This window comes from Pogona vitticeps, chromosome 1 (genome assembly GCF_051106095.1).
Source record: "Pogona vitticeps strain Pit_001003342236 chromosome 1, PviZW2.1, whole genome shotgun sequence".
Classification (NCBI taxonomy): domain Eukaryota; kingdom Metazoa; phylum Chordata; class Lepidosauria; order Squamata; family Agamidae; genus Pogona; species Pogona vitticeps.
The window spans coordinates 260,673,440-260,696,085 of NC_135783.1; the positions used below are offsets into that span (position 1 = coordinate 260,673,440).

At 40.6% G+C, this 22,646-nt stretch overlaps 1 protein-coding gene across 18 annotated transcripts in view; it reads left to right on the plus strand.

The window, feature by feature from the left end:
- Positions 1-22,646, plus strand: part of PLEKHA7 (pleckstrin homology domain containing A7) — a 221,859-nt gene that overhangs the window by 43,300 nt on the left and 155,913 nt on the right. Inside the window, exon 1 of one of the 18 annotated variants that reach the window (XM_072985706.2) lies at positions 19,999-20,027. The exons of the other annotated variants lie outside the window; for them this stretch is intronic. Coding sequence (XP_072841807.2) covers positions 20,014-20,027 — 14 coding nt within the window. The 5' untranslated portion in view covers positions 19,999-20,013. Of the gene's footprint in view, positions 1-19,998; positions 20,028-22,646 lie in introns of those variants that run through there. 18 annotated transcript variants of the gene reach the window in all.

Consider the following 22,646-nt stretch of genomic DNA (forward strand, 5'->3'; position numbering starts at 1 on the left):
GCCATTTTGAAACCGCCGATCAGCTAGCCGAAAATCATTTTTTTGCGAACAATTGGTTCCCGAAGCAGGGAACCGTTCATCGCAAAGCAAAACAAGCCCATTCAGATAATTGTTTTGCGATTGCAAAAGCAATCGCAAAAACGTCGTTGTAATGCGGTTTCATCATAATGCGGGGCAATCATAAAGCGGGGCACGACTGTAGATTGGTGAAACGTTAGGAAGAAAAACCTGCAGAACATGGCCAAACAACCTGAAAAACCTACAACAATAATGATTTGTGGTTTGTTGCTAAAACACGAGTAAATTTGTGGTTTGTCAAACATGAGAAACCACAAATCATGAACCATTTTGTCTGTTCGTCCCCATCGTTAGTCAAGAACAAATCTTGCCAGACTAATCTTTTCTCATTCTTTGATCGGGTAACTTTGCTGGTAGATGGCGGGAGTGCTGTAGACATAATATATCAAAGTGCCCCATGATATTCTGATTAGCAAACTAGGTGTGGACTGGATAGAACAAGTGTCAGTTGTATTCACAGTGGGTTACAGAATTGCAGTTTGAGATTGATGAAACTAATCTTATTGTATTTTTTAAAATTGGATATTCTTCCTAGTAGATGTGGGAATGCTGTAGATTTAATTTGTCTCTGTTTCAGTAAAGCTTTTGACAAAGTACCCCATGATATTCTGATTAACAAACTAAGTGTGGGCTGGGTAGAACAACTATCAATGGATACACAGTTGGTTAGAGAATTGTAATCAGTGAGTGCTTAACAATTGCTCCTTCTCAAACTGGGAGGAGGTAACAAGTAGGGGACCACAAGACTCAGTCCTGGGCCCAGTGCTCTTCAATATTTTTATTAATGATTTGATTGAGGGAGTGCAGGAAATACTTATCAGATTTCCAGATGATACAAAATTGGGTGGAGTAGCTAATATCTTGGAAGACAGAGACAAATCCCAAAACTATCTTGATATGCTTGAGCACTGAGCTGAAAACAACAGAATGAAATTTAACATGGATAAGTGCAAAATTCTACACCTAGGGGGGGAAAAACCCAAATGCACAGTTACAAGATGGGAGCTCCTTGCTCCATAATACTATGAGTAGAAGGGATCTTGGAGTTCTTGTAGATTAGAAGCTAATAGGAGCCAACAGTGTGATGTGGCTACAAAAAATTAAAATGCTATTATGATTGAGCTATGATGGAGTTGATTTATCAAATCCCCATAGATTCAGTGGGCCTGCTCTACTAGCAGCAACCTACTACTGATTTGCAACCAATAATTTTGCTTCTGTTCTGAGTGACCATGTTGATTTGCAATGTTGTTTGGGTTCCTAAACTCACTTGTTAATACTCGACAATGGGGACCAAGTCACAAATGAAAAAAATACTTGTATTTTTTATAACAAACCTAGATTGTGGTGCAATAAAGCCTTCCTGCCCTGGCCCATAAACTTCAGTATTCTTCTCTATTTACTTACCCTTCTCATTGCTCCAGTGCATTCTGGGTAACTGGAAAATGTCAGGTAGATCACTGGTCCAGCTTCCCAGTATGGTAGACCTAAGGCTTGTGTTTGCATTGGACCTACTACGGTGCTGGAGCCACTTCAGTTGTCCCACAATGCCATGATTGGTTGCATGTTCTAACTCCATATTTCAGCTGAAAAAGGAAACAAAACTAATAGACCCATCTGTTATTTGAGCAGCAGGGATGTGGTGGCGCTATGGGTTAAACTGCAGAAGCCTCTGTGCTGCAAGGTCAGAAGACCAGCAGTCGCAAGATCGAATCCACACAACTGAGTGAGCTCCCTTCGCTTGTCCCAGCTTCTGCCAACCTAGCAGTTTGAAAGCATGCAAATGCAAGTAGATTAATAGGTACCACCTTGGTGGGAAGGTAATGGCATTCCGTGTCTAGTCGCGCTGTCCACCTGACCACAGAAACTGTCTTCGGATGAATGCTGGCTCTATGGCTTGGAAACGGGGATGAGCACCGCCCCCTAGAGTCGGACACGACGGGACTAAATGTCAAGGGGAACCTTTACCTGTCAGTGCATAGTCATTGGAAGCTGTAACTGTGCTCATTGACAGGTAAGTCCAAATATGGATTTCATTTATATAAGAATTATTTTAAACAATATTGCCCCCTTTTTTATTAGCAACCCCTACAGTAGATTTTTCTATTGTAGTCATTGCTATCCAGCATAATTTGTGCAGTTTGCTGTATGATTTGAGGGCATTCTTTGCATAATAAATGCAAGCAGTTGTTTCCTGTTACAGATTAACTATGCTTCCTTCTCTAATGTGACCGGCATTGTTGCTTTAACCTTCACATTTGCACACTCTTTTTTACAGGAATGCCAGGTGTGTGTACATTAAGAGTCATTACAGTGACATATATGGCAGGTTCAGCTTGTCAGCCTTCGAGGTGGCTGTAAACCACCTAACAGTATTTGTATAATAATATTTATATTTTTATTTATATTTTCAACTGCAACTGAATTACATACAGTATATCCCAGGCAGGGGAGGAGAAAATCTATTAAAGTAATTCCATATGAACCAAATCACATGTTTAAGGAAAAAGGTCACATTAGATGCATAATGTATACTATTGTCTAAGAAGTATGACAGTACTTGAAAGAGAATTTTGAGAAGAGCAAGAACAGAAAGACATCAGAAATTCTGCATTTGACAAGGAATAAAAGGGAAATGTCTTTACACTTTTACTAAATATAAATTAAATACAAGGCTTTTATTGTAGACTCTTCAATATATATTCTGTTGGGATCTCTGTTGAGCTTTCTCTAAGCTGTGTTTTTCTAAAAGTTAGATAGTATTGCTGGCTTCCACTTACAGAATATTTTCTTCCTCTTTGAAATGCTGAAAGGCAATAAATGGTTTGAATCAAATTATCCATTCAGTTGTAGCTGACCCTTGGCGATTCCATGAGTCAGCTCTGTCAGTGATTTCCGATCTTGAACAGTTTCTTTCAGGTATATTTTGACCAGTGTCTGCTTTGATTACATCCAACCAACATGTTCTTTGGCATCCTCGTCATCTTTTACTACTGACCATTCTGAGGATTGCACAACATGGCCGAACTAAGTCTAAGTTTTGGTATTTTGCCTTCCAGTGACATGTCTGATTTTATGCACTTCAGCACTTCTTTATTCGTTCTCTTTGCAGTCCATGAAATGCGCAAGAACCGTCTCAAACAGCATAGCTCAAAAGAATCAATTCCCCTTCTGTCCAGCTTCTTCATTGTCCAACTTTCACAGCCATATGTAGTTATGGGGAACACGATGGTGCAAACTAATCTGCACTTGGTTGTCAAGCTGACATCCTTACTTTTCCATATTTGATTCATACTTATCATTGCTATGCAACCTAGCATGATTCAGCATTTTATTTCTTGGCTGCAATTGCCATTTTTATTGACCAGTGAACATGAAAAGATGAATTCTTCCACACATTCAAACTCCTCTCCCCCAGTTTCTATTTTGATGTACTATTTTGATTACTGTGAAATGCAACAAACAGTTAAATGTCACCAAACTTTAAAACTGTGAAGTTTAGAGTCAAATGTTCTTCATATGTCCACATCATTTATATTAAAAAAAGGAATATGATGAGCAAGATCTATTTTTTCCATCAAATGATTATTGTGAGTGAAAAGAGTGAAGTCTTAGTTCCAGCCAGGTCCTGATAGGTGAAATGATTCTGATTCGAAGAACAGCAGCACGTTTTCAAGTAAAAAGTAGACCCTGACTACTACCCCTCAGGCAGGCACATAGTAAACAGGGCTTCTTGGATACAGTGGGGTCTCTATTTAAGAACTTAATCCGTATTGGAAGGTGGTTCTCAAGTTGAAAAGTTCTTATGTTGAATTTGCATTTCCCATAGGAATGCATTGAAAACCATTTAATCCGTATCTGCTCTTTTCCGTCCATAGAAACTACAGTGGAACCTCTACTTAAGAACTTAATCCGTTTTGGAATGGTGTTCTTAAGTTGAAACGTTCTTAAGTTGAAGCAAAATTTCCCATAGGAATGGACTGAAAACCAATTAATCCGTTCTGGCTGTTTTTTTGTTATGTAGAGGTGCGTTCGTACATTGAAGCATTAGTTCCCATAGGAACTAATGCAAAGCTGGTTAATACGTACTTTACCACTAGGGGGAGAATTTTTTTTAACCTAAGATGACCTAAGGTTAAAAAAAGAGCAGGAAAGGTTTTTTTTCCTGTTCTTATCTTGGATTTCTGTTCTCAAGTAGAAGCAAAATTTAGCAAATGGAGCTGTTAAGTTGGATTGTTCTTAAGTAGGGACGTTCTTAAGTAGAGACCCCACTGTAGCTAGTTGATTCTTAAAATACAGGTTGTACCCCCTGTATAGCTTTTTAGTCCAGGTCATTTTGTCCACCTGCTCCTACCCTGTAACCCCAAAAGTAAGACCTACCCCCCAAATAAGCCCTAGTTAAGTGAAACCCTGCCCTCCACCATTGTGTAGCAACCGGAAGATGACATGACTATATTTGAATAAATGTAGATTGTTGTACATTAAAAAAATAACATCCCCTGAAAATAAGTCCTAATGCATTTTTTGGAGCAAAAATTAAAATAAGACACTGTCTTATTTTTGGGGAAACACAGTATCCACCTATTCTGCCAGCTTCCCCTGCTGCTTATCTATCTGCCTTTCTAACTCTTCTATGAACTCATATGCCAGCAGTTCCTGCATATGGTTATCTCATGTCTCAGTGCAGACAAAAGTAATATCAAAGTTGTGTTTCTCTATGGTTTTTCTCTTTAAAAAGTGCTATAGTATGAAAGTGGAAAATGACATTATTAGAATTTTATACACTATGAAGAAAAATGAAATCATGATTAATGTCATTGAAAAAAAGCCATGGGGATGTCTTGGAAATAGTTACACAGTGAGGTTACATCCATTTATCCGCTCTCTCTCTTTCAAATCTTCTTAAAGCATTAATTAAAACCAATGGATTTTAGCACACTTTTAAAACTATTTTGCCTTTTGTAAAATAAATAAAAGTAAAATCCTTACTATCACGTCCGATCAAGATGTCAGACTGTCGTGAGGTTTTGAGAATCCAAAAGGGAGTAGCATTAGACTTGGTTCTAGTATGGCATGAGTTTTTAATAGCTCTTTGAATCCTGAAGTGTCAGGAAGATTTCAGAGCAGAAATTTTAGATTAGAAGCTGCATTTGTGTGTGTACACTTCTAATGAGGACACTAGGGTTGCAGCTTTCAATCCCTCCCTTGTCTGAATATAGAACTCTAGTGAAATATGTTTTCAGTGCTTCATTAAAAGTAGAAGAGGGATATGCAAATCTTGAGGTTGTTAGGGACATTTTCCCCAGCCCTTGGCACACTGCATGTCTGATTACCACCCCCACAAATATACTACCCCTGAATGATAAATCACATATCCAGAAGGCTTTGGTGGGTGTAGTTTTTCATTTAAATGTTGTTCCCCCCAGCCTAGTTTAGACCAAGAAGTCAAATTTACATTAAAATAGCCCTTTCCTGGTCTGCCTCAGGGTGGTGGTTAGGATTACCTTTAAAAAGCAAATCACCCCTAAGACTTGGGGGCATGGTTTGCTATTTCAGGGACAATTTTTTTTTAAAAGGTTCATAGGGTCCAAGGAGTGTAGAGAGCCTGGACCTATATGTGTGCCATGGGCACATTTTGACAACAATTAAATTATTGAATATTTATTTTGTATATTTCTGCACCTATCCTGGATTGAATGAAACACTGGAACTGAATATAAAGGTGTTTTATTGCTTGTTCTAACAGATTCATCAGAACTGTTATAGAATTTATTTAATGTGTCCATCATAGCATTGTATGATGTCTTGCTCAAACTCTTGTACTACTTTGTGGTAGACATTACTTACTTTTTCCTAATTGTTCTTTGGATCCAATTCTGTATTTAGTATCTTCCTAAGAATGTTGCTTTTTTATAGTTAACTTTGCATCTCTTAATTTTTTTTAAGTGAAGGCTATTCAAGACATTCATTTAAAACTATTATTGTTCACTAACTGGCACAAGCCTATAAAATTACTTTATTATTTCTTATAGGCAGTTTGTACATTCATCAAAATGAAGATTTACTGCAAAATGTATCTAATGTATTCTTATTGTTCGAGTTCAACGCAGATGAACAGTAACGGATTGGTACTGTTAATGGAAGGCAGAGCTCTACATACCAACCCTATGTTGACCTGTTTCCCATTTATAAGCTGGCCTGCAATGTGTTTAGATTAGTACAATGGAACCTCTGTTAAATGTTGAAGCTTCAGTAAACTAGAATGCTTTAGTATGAGTTGGTGTGCTCTCAGTGCTTCAACTTGTGCACCATGTTCTGAGATTTCACTTCTCCCTCTCTTTTTTAAATGAACCTTACAAAATTAGAGGAGAGTTATACAAATACAAATCCCTCTTTTGTAAAAGTTATGTGGCCAATGATGTCCATATTTGAGGTGACATATTTCCCCTCAACTTACCAGAAGAGCCTTGTTGGATCAGAGTAAGGTTTATCATAACCTGAATGTCTATGTCAACATATACTTGTTTTGCTAGAGTTATTTTTGTTTTTTTGCAATGAAAAATATGTTTATTTCCATTTATGGGACTGGTTTTCAAATGAGAGGTCCCAGATGTTTTTTGGCTGAAACTTTGAGAGACCTTTATTTTTGTGGTATTGCTTAGAGCTTTTGGCAATCTGAATATCTGGCACCACTGATTTGGGATTTGATACTGCTATCTTAACCACATTGTATTGGACTTGTTCGCATTCTTTCTAATCTGTGCTATGTATATATTTTAATTGATTCCTTTATTAGAATACTTACTGTATAGTTTCAAGCTTCCTGAAATATTTATCTGCCTGACTTTCCCTTTCAACTTAAAAACAGAAACAAAATTAATTCCTTCTAATTAAAGCCAATTAAATGGGGATCATCATTTTGCAGACATTCCCCCACTGTGATGCATTTTGGCTTTTCAGTCTCCAAGGAACTAGATTCTGGGTACTATTTAGGATTGCATCTGATTTCATGATTTTCTGTTTTTGTGCCCCCCTCTCCCCATTTTCATTGGAGGTAGTAATGGACAGAGTAGAGGCTGGGCAAGATGACTGTTGAGGCCCTATTCATCTGGCCATCCCCTCCCCCATCTAAGATAAAGCCTTTTCTTGGGCATCGGGTTACTCCACAAGTTCCTCTCCACTATGCTCTCACACAATTTTCTCTCCTCTTTTCTTTCTCTTTCTCCCTTGCTTCCCCCACCCCTGGCGCAGGAGCCTCATTTGTTTTTCAGGTTTCTGGTGCATGCAGAGTACAGGCCAGGCCAGGCTGACATTGGAGCTCTTGTGTTAATTTACTTTCAAGTACAGTGGACCCTCAACTTACAGAATTAATCCGTATTGGAACGGTGGCTGCAGGTTGAAAAGTCCGTAGATCGAGGGTCCATTTCCCATAGGAATGCATTGAAAACCATTTAATCCATTCCAGCCAAAGAATAAAATCCTGGGCTTCCAAAGCTGCATCCGCTGCCCTCTGCTTTCTGTCCCCGCGGGGACAGGAGGCAGAGGGCACCAGGGACAGGAGGCAGAGGGCAGCAGGTGCAGCTTTGGAAGCCCAGGAAGCCGAAAGCCGCTCCGCCCCCACTGTGGGGACAGGAGGCAGAGGGCACCGGGGACGGGAGACAAAGGGCAGCGGAGGGGGTTTTGAAGCCCGGGAAGCCAAAAGCCGGCAGCAGGCGTGGAGCGGCTTCCGGCTTCCTGGGCTTCAAATTCCCCTCCGCTGCCCTCTGTCTCCCATCCCTGGTGCCCTCTGCCTCCTGTCCCTGTGGGACAGGAGACAGAGGGCAGCGGGTGCAGCTTTGGAAAAAAAGAATATTCTTTTAAAGATAACTTTTAAAATGTTTTTACAACCTGATACAGAAAAAGTCAGAAAGTTCTCCTCCTGACAGTCAACTAATTGAGTCCTGATTGACCAGGATCAAAAGTTCACATTAAGAAATCACTGAGATTTCTCTGTAGCTTGCTGGGTCAAATGACCCTGCACATGACTAAGTGCATAACTAGAGATGGGGGTATTCATATTCGAATATTCGAATATGAATATCCCCGCACAGGTGGAGTTTATGAGGGGCTAACCCCATGGCGCCGGACAGCCCACTCACCAATCCGACACAGACAGCGTAATTCTACAAATGGCTCTGCAGTGTGCAATCTGCTCACCACTCCTAGCAGGAGGCGGGAGGACAAGCCTTGCTGCAAGGTCGAAGTGTGGGAAGCGGATCGTGTGCCATGGAGCCGTTTGTAGAATCACGCCATTTGCAGTGGATTGGTGAGTTGATCCTCGTTAGTGGCACCTGTGTGGCACCCCATCTCTGTGCATAACACATGTCCAAGTGATTTCTTTTAGAGATCACCAGAGATTGGGCCCTGGATACTTGAAGGACCGCCTCCTTCCGCCTCCTTCCATATGAGCCTACCAGGCTGTTAAGATCTAGCCAGGGGGCCCTTTTGAAAGAGCCATCCCTCAAGGAGGTAAGAGGGATGGCTTGTAGACAAAGGGCCTTCTCGGCAGCTGCCCCCAGACTATGGAACGCCCTCCCAACTGAAATTCGCCTGGCGCCGACACTGATGATATTTCGACGCCAGGTCAAAACCTTCCTATTCCAGAAGGCTTTTAATTGAAATAACATTAACTGTGGGTCTTAATGATGGCAATTTTAATTGTATTTTTAATTGTATTTTAATTGTATTTTAACTGTATTTTAATTATTTTATTTTATTGCATTGAATTTTAATTGTTGTGAGCCGCCCAGGGACCTTTGGGTAGAGTGGGCGGCATATAAATTAAATAAATAAATAAAAATAAATAAAAATAAATTATTGATCATAGGCCAAAAGCTTGGATTTCAAGCATTTTTTAAAGACACAAATTATGCATAATTGTTACCATCCCAAAAGTGGGAAGACTTACAGAAGACATCTCCATGTGAAAAAGGCAATATCAGGGTTCTTTCTACTCTTTCTGTACATATTTGTGTATATCTTTGTCATTCTTTTCCAGCTACTCAATTATGTACCCCTTCCCACTTGTATGTTACTCAATATGTCATGCCACTGGATTATTACAGGGGTGTTTGGTTGTTGTTGTTTTTGCTCTTTGTGGAGTTCCTTTTCTGGAAAATTCTGCAACCCTCAGAATTATCCAAAGTCTACTGATACCTATATGGGTGCTCTTTTGGCACAGCCCCTAGGGGTACAAAATCACTTTATGTATTTGTAATTATGATTCAGCATGCATAGGGCTGCATTTCTAATAAGACTTTTCTTGCCAAGTGACAAATATTTTGGTTGTTCTGGGTTTTTCGGGCTCTTTGGCCATGTTCTGAAGGTTGTTCTTCCTGACGTTTCGCCAGTCTCTGTGGCCGGCATCTTCAGAGGACAGCAACCTGTGCATATTTTGTTTTTTGTCAATATAGTAACTATTCAAATGTTCTATTTGTAGGAGGACATGGTTTCAAAATGAGACATCACATTCTGTTCTATGTTAATATTCCTCGTAGTATTTAATTCAAAGTTTTGCAGTTAGTGTAGTCTCAATATGAATTTCTAAATTTAGTAAACACCAAGAGAATTGCATGATAAGAACATTTTGGTGAATAAATATAGCACTTTAAGAACTTTTTGTTGTTTGAAATGTTCATTTACTTGTTTGAATTAAGAGCTGCTATGTATTGGTTTAGTTAGCATGTTGAGAACTCCAAATCTGAGAACTTTTCGAGACTTGATCATTGATGGTGAGACTGCCTTGTCTGGAATATCTTGGATTTTATGTCTAGCGTTACAGTCGTGTGTCTAAAGTATATACTGGCCCAACTTATGTCTCTCTTCATTTGGTATTCATATGGTGTTCATTAGCACATGATCTCTGGATAGGGGAGCTGGTAGTGTGACATTGTAATATGCTGACAGTTACGTAAATGGATTAAAACTTTCAACTATCTCTTAACCTCTATAAGAGTAGAAGACAATTTCATTGGCCCATTATCAGAGGGTGACGAATTGAGAAAATTTTACATCTAATCTAGAGGCATCTGGTTAGCCACAGTGTGAAGAGAATGCAGGACTAGATATGCAGTTGTTCTGAACTAAAAACAAAACAAAACAAAACAAAAAAACAAAAAAAGCCACCACCCTGTTCTTTATGGTTTTATTTGTTGTGGTCTCTCATAGTGATTAATAAGTACACAAAACATTGTCATTTTTAATATCCATCCTGGTGACTACTCTTCCTAGCTACTGAAAACTGAAAATTCAGTGAGATAGTAATTGGTTCTCAATGCTTGGAAACAATAGCTTACTTCAGGCTTAATGGTTACAATTCCATTCCTATCATGTATAACCCAGAAATGAAGAAAAATGTGTGCCCGCTGAGGGCTGCTTCATATGTCACATTTTGTTTATTGACAGAGAATGCCGTATTTGGCAGCATATAAGACAACTGGGCATATAAGATGGCCCCAACATTTCCACTCAAAATATAGCGTTCGTTATATACTTGCCATATAAGACTACCCCCTCCCTCTGCCTTTTACCCCGCCGGAGGGGCCAAAGAGGGAGGAGAAGGAAAGCAAGTTTCTGGGGCGGGCTACCAGCTGGCCTGAGGCAGAGGCCAGCGCCTGCTCACTCAACCGGCCTCTGGAAGTCTCCTCGGGAGCCCAGTGTGGCGGCGGCTGGTTGGCGCTGGCTTGTCGCAGGCGCCGTTTGCTTGCCAGCTTCTCTCCGCCCAGGCAACGTGGTGGTAGATCACGGGGAAGAAGGAGGCGGTGCTGCTGCTGCTTTCCGTGAGGGCAACTGTGCAAGGAAGTGACTGAGCGGGTGGGGACTGAGCTCTGCCCGCTTCCCGCGCTGGGTTCGCCTCTCCATGCTGCTTCCTGCTGGGCCATGCGGTGCCTGGAAGCCGGAGCCACCCGCTGCCTCCTCAGGAGAAGAGGTGCCTCCTCCGCCTCCTCCTCTTCTTCCTCCTCCTCCTCCTCCTTGTTCACCTCTCTTCTTTCCTCCTTGCGCTACGTGCTGCCCGCTCTGGGTGCACCCGGCATAAAAGACAAACCCCCCCTGGAGGCATGTTTTTCAGGGCAAAAAAAGTCATCTTATATGCCAGCAAATAAGGTACTTGTGTACGTAGTGAAATATCATGTGGGCTCTGCTTTGAAAGTGAAAATCAAGCCAATGAATAATTTGCTGATAATTAAATTGTACTTTCAGTTTTGCAAGAGCAGATTAGATTAGATTTCAGCCAAGTATAGACTTTCACAGCCTAATTGTATAGCTGATCACAATGTTCTGATCACAACAATGGAATGTAAACGATTCTCTTACTGAGTGAATTCATTTTTTAAAAATTGATTTGTCACTGCTTCTGAAGTACAGTTGTGTTCAAAATTATTCAGCCCCCACTGAAATTGAATGTTTTGGCCATTTTGACATTGATTTTGATCATTCAGTCATCTTGCTTACATTTACATGAAAGAGGCACTTGTAGGTCAGAGAAATATAACCTTAAGTTTATAATGAAATAACCACAAATGTCTTTTCTGTGCTCACATCATTATTAGTTTTTATTCAACCCCCAAGTGACATTCAATCTTAGTACTTAGTACAACATCCTTTTACAGTTATAACAGCTTTTAAACGTGAAGCATAGCTTGACACAAGTGTCTTGCAGCGATCTACGGGTATCTTCGCCCATTCTTCATGGGCAAAAGCCTCCAGTTCAGTCAAATTCTTAGGCTTGCGCACTGCAACTGCTTTCTTTAAGTCCCACCAGAGGTTCTCAATCGGATTTAAGTCTGGTGACTGCGATGGCCACTCCAAAATTTTCCAGCCTTTCCTCTGCAGCCATGCTCTAGTGGACTTGGAGGTATGCTTGGGATCATTGTCCTGTTGAAAGGTCCAACGTCTCCCAAGCCTCAGGTGTGTGACGGACTGCATCACATTTTCATCCAATATCTCCTGGTACTGAAGAGAATTCATGGTACCTTGTACACGCTGAAGCTTCCCTGTACCTGCAGAAGCAAAACAGCCCCAAAGCATTATTGACCCTCCGCCATGCTTCACAGTAGGCAAGGTGTTCTTTTCGTCATATGCCTTGTTCTTCCTCCTCCAAACATAGCGTCGATCCATGGGCCCAAACAGTTCTAATTTTGTTTCATCAGTCCACAGAACACTATCCCACAACTTTTGTGGTTTGCCCACATGACTTTTGGCATACTGCAGTCGACTCTTCTTATTCTTGGGAGACAGCAAGGGGGTGCGCCTGGGGGTTCTGACATGGAGACCTTCATTACGCAGTGTGCGCCTTATTGTCTGAGCTGAAACTTCTATACCCACATCTGACAAATCTTTTTTCAGTTCCTCAGCAGTCACACGGGGACTTTTCACCACTCTACGCTTTAGGTAGCGCACAGCAGTCGAAGTCAGCATCTTCTTTCTTCCACGACCAGGTAGCATTTCAACAGTGCCCTTTGCCTTGAATTTGCGAATGATGCTTCCTATGGTGTCTCTTGGTATGTTTAACTTCTTTGCAATCTTCTTATAGCCATTGCCCTTCCTGTGAAGACAAATCACCTCTTCTCTTGTCTTCCTGGACCATTCTCTTGACTTCACCATGTTTGTAACCACACCAGTAAATGCCTAGAAGGAGCTGAGTATCACAGTCATTGTAAAGCTGCCTAATTGGTGCTTATTATGCTTGATTGGTGCTCGGTGACATCCACAGGTGTTTTCAATACCTGTTCGAAAACACCTGAATGAACCTCTCTTCTTCAGAGTGGTAGTCTTTAAGGGGTTGAATAATTGTGGCAATGAAAAAACCACAAAAGAAACATTTACTACTGTATTACATAAACAATTGATGTTATTTTAGTTGCATTTGGTTCTTTAAAATGTCCTTGTAGGATTTGATTCTGAATACAATTCCAAATGTACACTATAGTCCCTAAACCCCTTTACAGCATTGGGGGCTGAATAATTTTGAACACAACTGTAAAGTGTGTACTTTTTACAACAGTGTAAGTTCCAGTGTATAGATCAGAATGCAATTCACCATTTCTGTGCTTTTATTATAAATAAATTGTTGATGAAATATACACAACTTGTTAGCTTTAAAAGAATTAGTTATTTTGTTTAATTATTCTAGTTATGTCTGATACAAGCTTGAACTGGCCATCTCTGGTAACATTTCCCGAATATGTTAAATGCAATGCATCATTTTGAGAGAGCTGACTGAAATTGTTGGGTTCATCTATTCCAGAGCTTTAGTTACAACTAATGTTTTACAGTTTTGCTCTGTACTCTCCAAAACCAAAGCTTTGTGAATATTTTGGCAACATAATTTTCCCCTTCCTGATAGTTGTATGTTTCGTCAACAAACACTGAATTGCCACATTTCCATGTATAATATTAAAAGTAAATTAAAAGTAGGGAGGGCATGATGTGACCATGAAACAGCGACTTCATTCATTCATTGCTTTTTTTTTTAAAAATCAATTTTTATGTTTATTTATTCTAAGCTAGCTTCAGATCCTAATTTCTTTGAAATAACCATAGTTTGAAAGCATCATTTCCTTGCATGCAAAGGAAGAGAAGAAGGAATAAAGATGTGTTTGAGTCCTACAATTAGTATCATTATATATGGTATGTACAGCATCAGTATGTAGAATGTACAAAAGATACAGAACTATTTAATTGACAGGATCTGTGCGGTAAGGGCTTTATTGAACCTAACTATTGAGTCAGATTCAGGGAGCTTCTCTTCATTTGTAAGACTCACTCTTCAGGAACAGGTTATCAGAGGGATCCCCTTCACTCTTGACTTGTACTTGGAACCATTTTTTAAAGTTAAGTCCCCTGGTGCCCGCTACCTGCTCCTGCCTCCTCATGCTGCCATGCCATCCCCTTCCAGGAGCCAGGCCGCTTTTAGGAATGTTCAGACTTTTGAGCATGCCCAGAAGTATCAGGCTTGTCTTCTGCTTCTGGGCATGCTGCCACCTCTGAGCATGCCCAGAAATGGCATTTCTTGCTCCTGGAAGGGAAGCTGAATCTACTGCTTGCTCCTGAGGATGGTGGTGTGCAGTAGCATCAGGAACAGATAGGTGCAGGGGCAATGAGGGAATGGGGGGCAGTGGCAGAAGCAGGCAGATGGTGGGGTGGGGTTGCAATGGCTGGAGCAGGTAAGCAGTAGGGATGGCAGGGGTGTGATGGCGGCAGGAGCAGATAGGCAGTGGGGGTGCAGGAACCAGGCCCACTGCTTCTGAGCATGCACACAGGCTGGGTCCTGCACTGGGAAGGGACGGCAGACCTGTTGCTTCTGTGCTGTTGCATGCACATGTGCTCTCCTGGCCTCTGTCTGAGATTTGGGACTCAAACTCGAGGCCTGGGACTCAATTTGAGTTTTGGTACCAGAGACTCGGACTTGGGATTTGGGTCCAAAAGACTTACCAACATCTGGCCTGATGTTTCTGCTCTCAGTAGGTACTTATAGCACCATGGCTTAGTATGTTAATTTGTTTGTAGAGCAGGGGAAGGCATTCTCTGTTGAGGTGCTCACTGTAAGCACACAGCCTCCTAAGAGAATTCTGTGGCCAGAGAGGTTCCAGGGGCTTAGTGTACTCCTAAAACAGCTGAGTTGAGTCCATTCCTCAGCCAGGCAGTCCCACTAGCACCTTTTCCCAAGTGTGTTCCCAATTACCAATTAACTGAGAGAAAAACAAAGATAAAAATCATGAGTTTTGGAATCTGCCAAGACGAACAAAACTCAGGCAATTAATGGACCCAAAGTAGCGTAAATGTGGCCCAAGATTATGCAGGTTTGCTGTTCAGGAGACCAAACATAAGTTTTAAAGAATTATTGTTTTATTAGAAAAATCGCGTATTTGGAGATATTCAGTTTGTTGTAAAGCATAGCATTCAAGTACATTTCCATAAATCAAATCAGTTAGAACTATAGCAAATTCGAGCTACAAAAATAAAATAACAAACTCTAAACATAGCTTGAAAGGTAGGCAAGGCTTAGCCCCCCTTCTCTATATCCTTGCTATGAACTACAAAATACTAAAAAAAAAATAGCAATAGGAACTCCAAAGTCCATTCAAAAATCCAAATCAAAAATCATTCTAAAAATCCAAGTCTCTCTCTGTCAGCATTCTTCCATTTTTTTTCCCATGCTGGAAACACCCTTCTTCTTCACTCTCCACTGATGTAATCCAATCAGGACAAAGAACCTCTCTCTACTCTCCACCTCATTTTCTCATGGGACGTGCAGGTGTTGTTGACCATCTTCCTGATGTTATGTCTTGGACCTTATCGACTCTGGCCAAGCTTGCTACATGGAAAATTCCAACTAGCTCTAAGAGAAAACAGCTTCTCGAAGCATCTAGTTACATGACACACAGACCAAGATGGATTCCTTCCACACAATTTCATGACTACAAATCCCATTAAGAAATTACATTTTAGTCTCAGTAACCTAAACCATGACACCTACCATATGAAACAGTCTCTCCTTTGAGATCAGGTGTTTCTATCACCAGCTGAGGTCTTAGCTTGTTTGTCTGAAATGTTCCTATCATCAAATCAGTCAACTTGCTAGTGGTTTTAGCTATATTAATGTAGGTTGTTATTATTTTATTGTTTTATCTCCTGTTTTTTTCTAGGGGGAGATGTGAAGGAAGGAGACCCTGTTTTACATGTTTAGACTCTCCCTATGTTTTAGAATTCTTTATGATGAGGTTTTTGTATAATGTAGCAAGTGTTCATAGACCTTCTCTACTGCATGGACATTGGCCTACCTGAAATCCAGTGGAAGAATAGGTCAGTGAGGAGGTTCCCACTCTTCTTCACACATCTGTAATTATAATTATAGTTCTGTGATTATATGTTTGTGTTTTAAAATATAGCTTGTCAATTTAATTTTTTAAAGAGCACTGTAGTTCTGGCCTAGAAATTGATAGAAATGTGACCGTCATTTTAATCACAAATGTTTTTCAACAGGGGAATAATCTCTTAGTAAAAAGTGTTTTAGCATTCTGTCCTGTTCCTCTTCCTGCATATTCAATGCAGTACACATTTTACTAATTGGAAACTGATGCAGAAGTTGAGACTGATAGGGAAACGTGCTTTTAGCCACCTGGTGAGTGGCAGTTATTGAGAATTTATATACATTTATATAAATCTATAGCTAAATATTATGGTCTCTGACCCAGAACCTGTACGTAAAAAGATACGAATAATGGTAATTGTGCAGTAGTTTTCTTCTTCTGGCTTACTGTCCATTGTGCATCCAAATGCATAACTGGGTGTGCAATTATTTCCCTAAATCAAGGAAGCAGAAGAGCACAACAGCCAGCCAGCAGGCTCACTTGTGCAATTGTCTTCTTATGTTGGGTGAATCAACAGGTTCTTCATCGTGGTCTCTGTGAATGCACGCTAAGGATTTAGTCTTCTGCGTTGATCATTGAAACCTTCTAAATCTGAAAAATCAGGATATTGGTAGAAGCCCCACCATCCCATATTGCCTGTTTGTGCCTCTAACGGTCATCCCTCAGTTCCCTTTTGGAACTGCTTTGGATGCATCTAAGAGCTTTCTAGAGCAGCAACCCACAGGTGTTTTTTTTCCTCTGCTTACCTGTTATATTTACTTTCATGATTCCTGCATTGTAAGTTTGTGTTCTTTCCTGTAAAATAACGAGTGTGAACTTTGGCCTTTCTTTTTCCTGACTTACACCCCTGGAGAGGCCCTTTTAAAAAGTGTCATCATCAACCCACTCCCTTCTCCAAGATTTGATCCTTTGAAGTCCTCCCAAGAATAAAAAGAAGTGTGTGACCAACTCCGAGCAAGCATTACCCAAGCCTCCGCAGGAGTGGGCTCTCCTGAAACCTACACCTCCTTGGGACGGAGTCCAGCCACATACTGTTTAACCTCAGGCCATTGTGGAGACTCTTTCTCTTCCATCTGATGAGGATGTCCCTCGAAGTTTCTCCTCTCCTCAGCAAGAATGCTATAGAACCGGTCCCCCCGTCCAACTACCACCAAAGTTTTTCTTCTGCATAACCCCACTGGCCAGGGTCTGATTATCCGGTTCCATCTGTCTTTCTGCCAGTGCTGCCTGCTCACTACCTCAGCTAAACTAGAGCCAGCCTTTGAATTCGGAGGAGTCCCCCAATTATCCAGTGTGGCTTCAGTGTCATCGACCAACACCTCCTCGGTCTGGAGTCTGATGTGGCAGACCCTCCCTCTCTTCCATCTCCAGAGGACGGGGGCCTTTTACGTAGTCAATGAAGCAGAAATAGATGTTTTTCTGGAACTCTGGCTTTTCCATAATCCAGTGCATGTTAGCAATTTGGTCTCTAGTTCCTCTGCCCCTTCGGATTCCAGCTTGTACTTCTGGGAGTTCTCGGTCCACATACTGCTGAAGCCTACCTTGTAGGATTTTGAGCATAACCTTGCTAGCGTGTGAAATGAGTGCAATTGTACGGTGGTTGGAGCATTATTTGGCACTGCCCTTCTTTGGGACTGGAATGTAGACTGATGTTTTCCAATCCTCTGGCCATTGCTGAGTTTTCCAAACTTGCTGGCATATTGAGTGTACCACCTTAACAGCGTTAGTAGCCGTTGTCCTGCTTCGTTTTGAACTCCAAGGCCAAACTTACCTGTTGTTCCTTTTATTTCTTGACTGCCTACTTTAGCATTCCAGTGCCCTATAATAAGAACATCTTTCTTTGGTATCAGTTCTACAAGGTGTTGTAAGTCTTCATAAAATTGGTCAAGTTCAGCCTTTTCAGCATTGGTGGTTGGTGCATAAACTTGGATTATTGTGCTGTTGAAAGGTCTGCCTTGGATTAGTATTGAAATCATTCTATCGTTTTTGATATTGTATCCCAATACAATTTCCCCCATTCTTTTGTTGACTATGAGGGCCACTCCATTTCTTCTGCAGGATTCTTGCCCACAATAGTAGATATGTTAATCGTCTGAATTGAATTTGCCCATTCCCGTCCATTTTAGTTCATTGACGCCCAGGATGTCAATGTTTATTCTTGCCATCTGCTGTTTGACCACATCCAGTTTACCAAGGTTCATAGATCTTACATTCCAGGTTCCTATGCAGTATTTTTCTTTGCAGCATCGGACTTTCCTTTCACTTCCAGGCACGTCCACAGTGGAGCATCCTTTTGGCTTGGGCCCAACCACTTCATTAGCTCTGGAGCTACTTGTCCTCCGCTCTTCCTCAGTAGCATGTTGTACGCTTTCCGACCTGAGGAGCCCATCTTCCAGTGTCATATCTTTTAGCCTTCTGTTTCTGTTCATGGGGTTTTACTGGCAAAGATACTGGAGTGGCTTGCGAACTCCTGCTCCAGGTGGATTACGTTTAGTCAGAACTCTCCACTATGACCTGTCTGTCTTGGGTGTCCCTGCACAGCATAACCCAGAGCTTCTCTGAATTACTCAAGCCCCTTCGCCACAACAAGGTAGCAATCCATGAAGGGGATAGGTTACTTACCATAACTATGGTTCTGTGAGTAGATCTCCATGAATTCACCCACCCCACCCACCTCTCGTCACGCTGAGACGGTAGGAGAACTGAAGAATGACTGTTACAGGCATGAACAGGCAATGTGGGAGGGTGAGGCCTCTAACAATCTCCTGCTCTTTCAGTTGTAGAAGGTTCTGATGATCATGCAAGCGCAGAGGACTAAACCCTTAGTTTGCATTCACTGAAATCCACTCGAAGTACCATAGTTACAGTAAGTAACCTATCCATTCCGGTAGATATTTTCCCTATCTAAAGAAGTGGATTGCAAGCCATAAAAGCTCACACTGAAATAAGTACAGTACACAGTACTTTTGCTTTGTTTTGTGATATGTGTAGAATCAACAAAAAAGTATAGTTTATTCATCTGTTAGTAGTAATTTAAAATCACCTGTTATGGCTGGTATAATTATACTAACTGCATGTTTATATATTAAATAATTCACGGAGAATAAACATTTGAAATTCTATTAGATAATACTGAATGTGCACATGTTTGAAAGATCACTATCCTGTGTTTGTGAATCATTGTCAGATGACTGCTTTATAAATGGACCTTGGCCCTTTCCTGCACTAGCACAGAAACAATTTCAAACATTATACAAGGCAACTAAGGAAACATTTAGATAGCTGCAAAATTGTTCACATACATGTAAAGAAGTGACATACTGCTAATACAATATCACTTTGAACATTAACACATATAGAATCACTAAATGCAATTAGTGGAACTAGATATATTGACTTCAATATCTGTTATTGAAAACATCAACAAAAAGAAAAGGAAGGGTGGCATAAAGGGTAAGAAGGAATTGCATTTGATTGCACAGGGAAAGAGTCACTTTACTGGGAGTGATCTCCCTGAAAGCAACACTTCTGTCCATCTGGGAATCACCCCTCCCCCCCCCAAAAAAAGATTAGCTTTGCCATGGAATAAAAAGGTCCAGCTTGAGTAGGATCAGAAAAGTAATATACTGACAGAGGTGCTTTCAGATAAATATGTATTTTATACGTAAATTTTGTATACTGATTTTTTTACTATTACATTTTTGTTATATTTTTGTTGAAATTATATTCTTAGCACAAATACCATGTCTTGCAAATCCAGTAGGCATACTTTCTCTCTTATCGTAGTTAACTAAGGTGGTACCAAGCTCCTCCCAGAGACTTTTCATGAGTACACTATTCACTACCTTCTTTAACAAAATAAATGTTTGCTTTGTTGTTCATTTCCCTCAGCTTTATAAAGGTCAATCTCTCTCTTTCCTTTTGGGTGAACTGTGCAGTGGTTCTGCAGCCATATGTTCAGTTTCCAAAACAGGAGCAAATCACTTGCCTTGACTTCAGGATTTTATACTGCTCTTTCCTTTAAATGTACTGGAGTTGGTAAGTGTGTTCTGAAAAGTGTTTGAGATAAAAATTGTATAAATTCTACAAAACTTGGTTCTGTCTTCCTTAAAGTCAAAACTATTATATATTTGATCTAAGTCAAACTCTGGGTACTATTCTATTCTATTCAATACTCATATTTTTAAGCAGCTATTGAAAATTAATTAATGTGACATAGTATTGCATACAGTTTACAACTGGAAAATCACAGCCAGTATTACTAGTCTCTTTAAATCTGAAAGTAATAGGTGCTGTTGCTAGTTAAAATTCAAAATGTTTTTGCTGCCATCATGAGGAGATTGGTAAAATATCATTAAAACAACTTTCACAACTTCTTTGGAACTGAAACTTTAAAATTATCTGGGCTGTTATTGATCTTTTTGTATAATAAACATTTTTAAACTGCATGTTGCAGCAAAGGAAGCACTAAAATAGGACAGTATAATTAAAATAGTTTCTAGTAATTTTTAAGTTAAAATAGAGAATAACGATAAAAGTTTTGTGTAGACTTCATATACAGATACAGTGGTGCCTCGCATAACGAGCACACCGTTTAACGACGAATTCGCATAGCGATCAGTTTTTTGCGATCGCATACTGATGCTTTCTGTGGCTGAAAATTGCTTTGCGACGATCGATAAGCGTTTCGCTTACCGATTTTCGCATAGCGATTTTTAAAAACAGCTGATCGGCGGTTCCAAAATGGCCACCGGACGCCCAAAATGGCCGCGCGCAGCGTTTTCACGCCCTGCCCTCGCTTACCAAGGGCGCGAAAATGGCGGCCGGATGGGGAAACATCACAGAACGGTGAGTTTTGGGCCCCATTGGAACTGCGTTCCAATGGGTTTTTCCGTTCTGTATAGTGATGTTTCCCCATAGCAACGGTTAATCCGGAACGGATTAACCTCGATATGCGGGGCACCACTGTACTGTCTTTTTATCTATACCAACCTTTTAATATGAAAGTCCGAAACAATTTGTAGGAGTAGATTTCTCGTTTTCTAAGATTAGGACAATTTATAGCTCAAGGTAACCATTGATCTGCCCCACACTATTTGACAGGGTCAATAGAGTATCTTCTAGATTTTTGAGGGATCCCTCTTCTTTAAGTCTCTGTAGTACAGCCCAGCTTGTGAAGGAGGGTGTCTGAACTCTGTGTAGCATTTGGGGTGGGGGCTGTGAGAGATCTTCAAGGAGAAGAAAGGACAGATACGGACTGCCTTCCATTGCTGTGACAAGGAGGGTCAGCCTAAATGTTGAATAAAAGGAAACTTCTGTGTACAATAGCTGTTGCTCATCCATTAACTAAGAAGGTACCTTAAATCATTATTCTATTTAGAAGGTACGTCTTGGTGATATAATTTACTGGGAATATTACCAACCATTCTCAGTACATTATAACTTTGTATACCACCCAATCAAAGAGAGGAAGTGGACAAAACTTTTGAAAAACAAACTACAGGGTTTTTAAAGAGAGACAATGTAACATTGATGGGAGATTTCTATTATCCAGATACTGTATATGCTTGGAGGCAAATTCTGCCAAACATGGCCCTTCCAAGAAATTCCTGGCTTTTGTGGCTGATAATTTTCTCCTACAAAAAGTGGAGAGAAAAAACTAGAGGATTTGCTATCCTTGACTTGATTCTGACCAACACAGATGAGTTGGTGGGGGAAGTGTCAGTAATGGAAACTCTAGGTGAGAGTGACCATGTCCTTCTAGAATTCTTTATTTCAGTGGAAACGAAAGCAGAGTGTAGCCACACACATCTGCTGGATTTTTAAAAAGTCAATTTTAATAATCTCAGAACAAGGATAAGTAAGGTCCCATGGCAGGAGATCCTAACAAGAAAAGGAGTGCAAGAAGGGTGGGAGCTTCTAAAAAAAAGAAATTCTAAAGGCACAACTACAGTACAAACAATTCCAACAAGAAAAAAAGGTGGGAGATGGCAAAAAAGGCTAGTGTGGCTTCACAAAAAGCTCAGGGAAGATCTGAAAACCAAAAAAGACATGCACCGGAAATGGAAAGAAGGCCAGGCCACCAAGGATGAGTACAGACAAGTGTCAAGGAAATGCAGGGATGGCATTAGGAGGGCAAAAGCTGGGGATGAGCTGAGGTTAGCTAGAGACACCAAAAGCAATTAAAAAAACATTTTTCATGTATGTAAGTAAGAAAAGACAAACAAAAGACATAGTGGTACGGCTCCACAATAGAGATGGAAAAATGATAAAAGAGGACAAAGAAAAGGCAGAGGTGCTCAATTCCAATGTTAGTCCAGTCCTTTCCCATAAGACAGACTATGAACTTCAAAACAAATTGGAAATGCAAGTGGTGGGGACAGGATTGCAGCTGGAGATAGATAAACAAATAGTCAAGGAATACCTTACCACCTTGAATGAGTTCAAATCTCCGGGGCCTGATGAACTGCATCTGAGAGTACTGAAGGAACTGGCTGAAGAACTCTCAGAACCACTATCCATTATTTTCTTGAAATCATGGGAAATGAGTGAGGGGCCAGAGGATTGGAGGAGGGCCAATGTTATCCCTATCTTCAAAAAGGGCAAAAAAGAGAAACCTGGGAACTACAGGCCAGTGAGCTTGACATCAATTCGAGG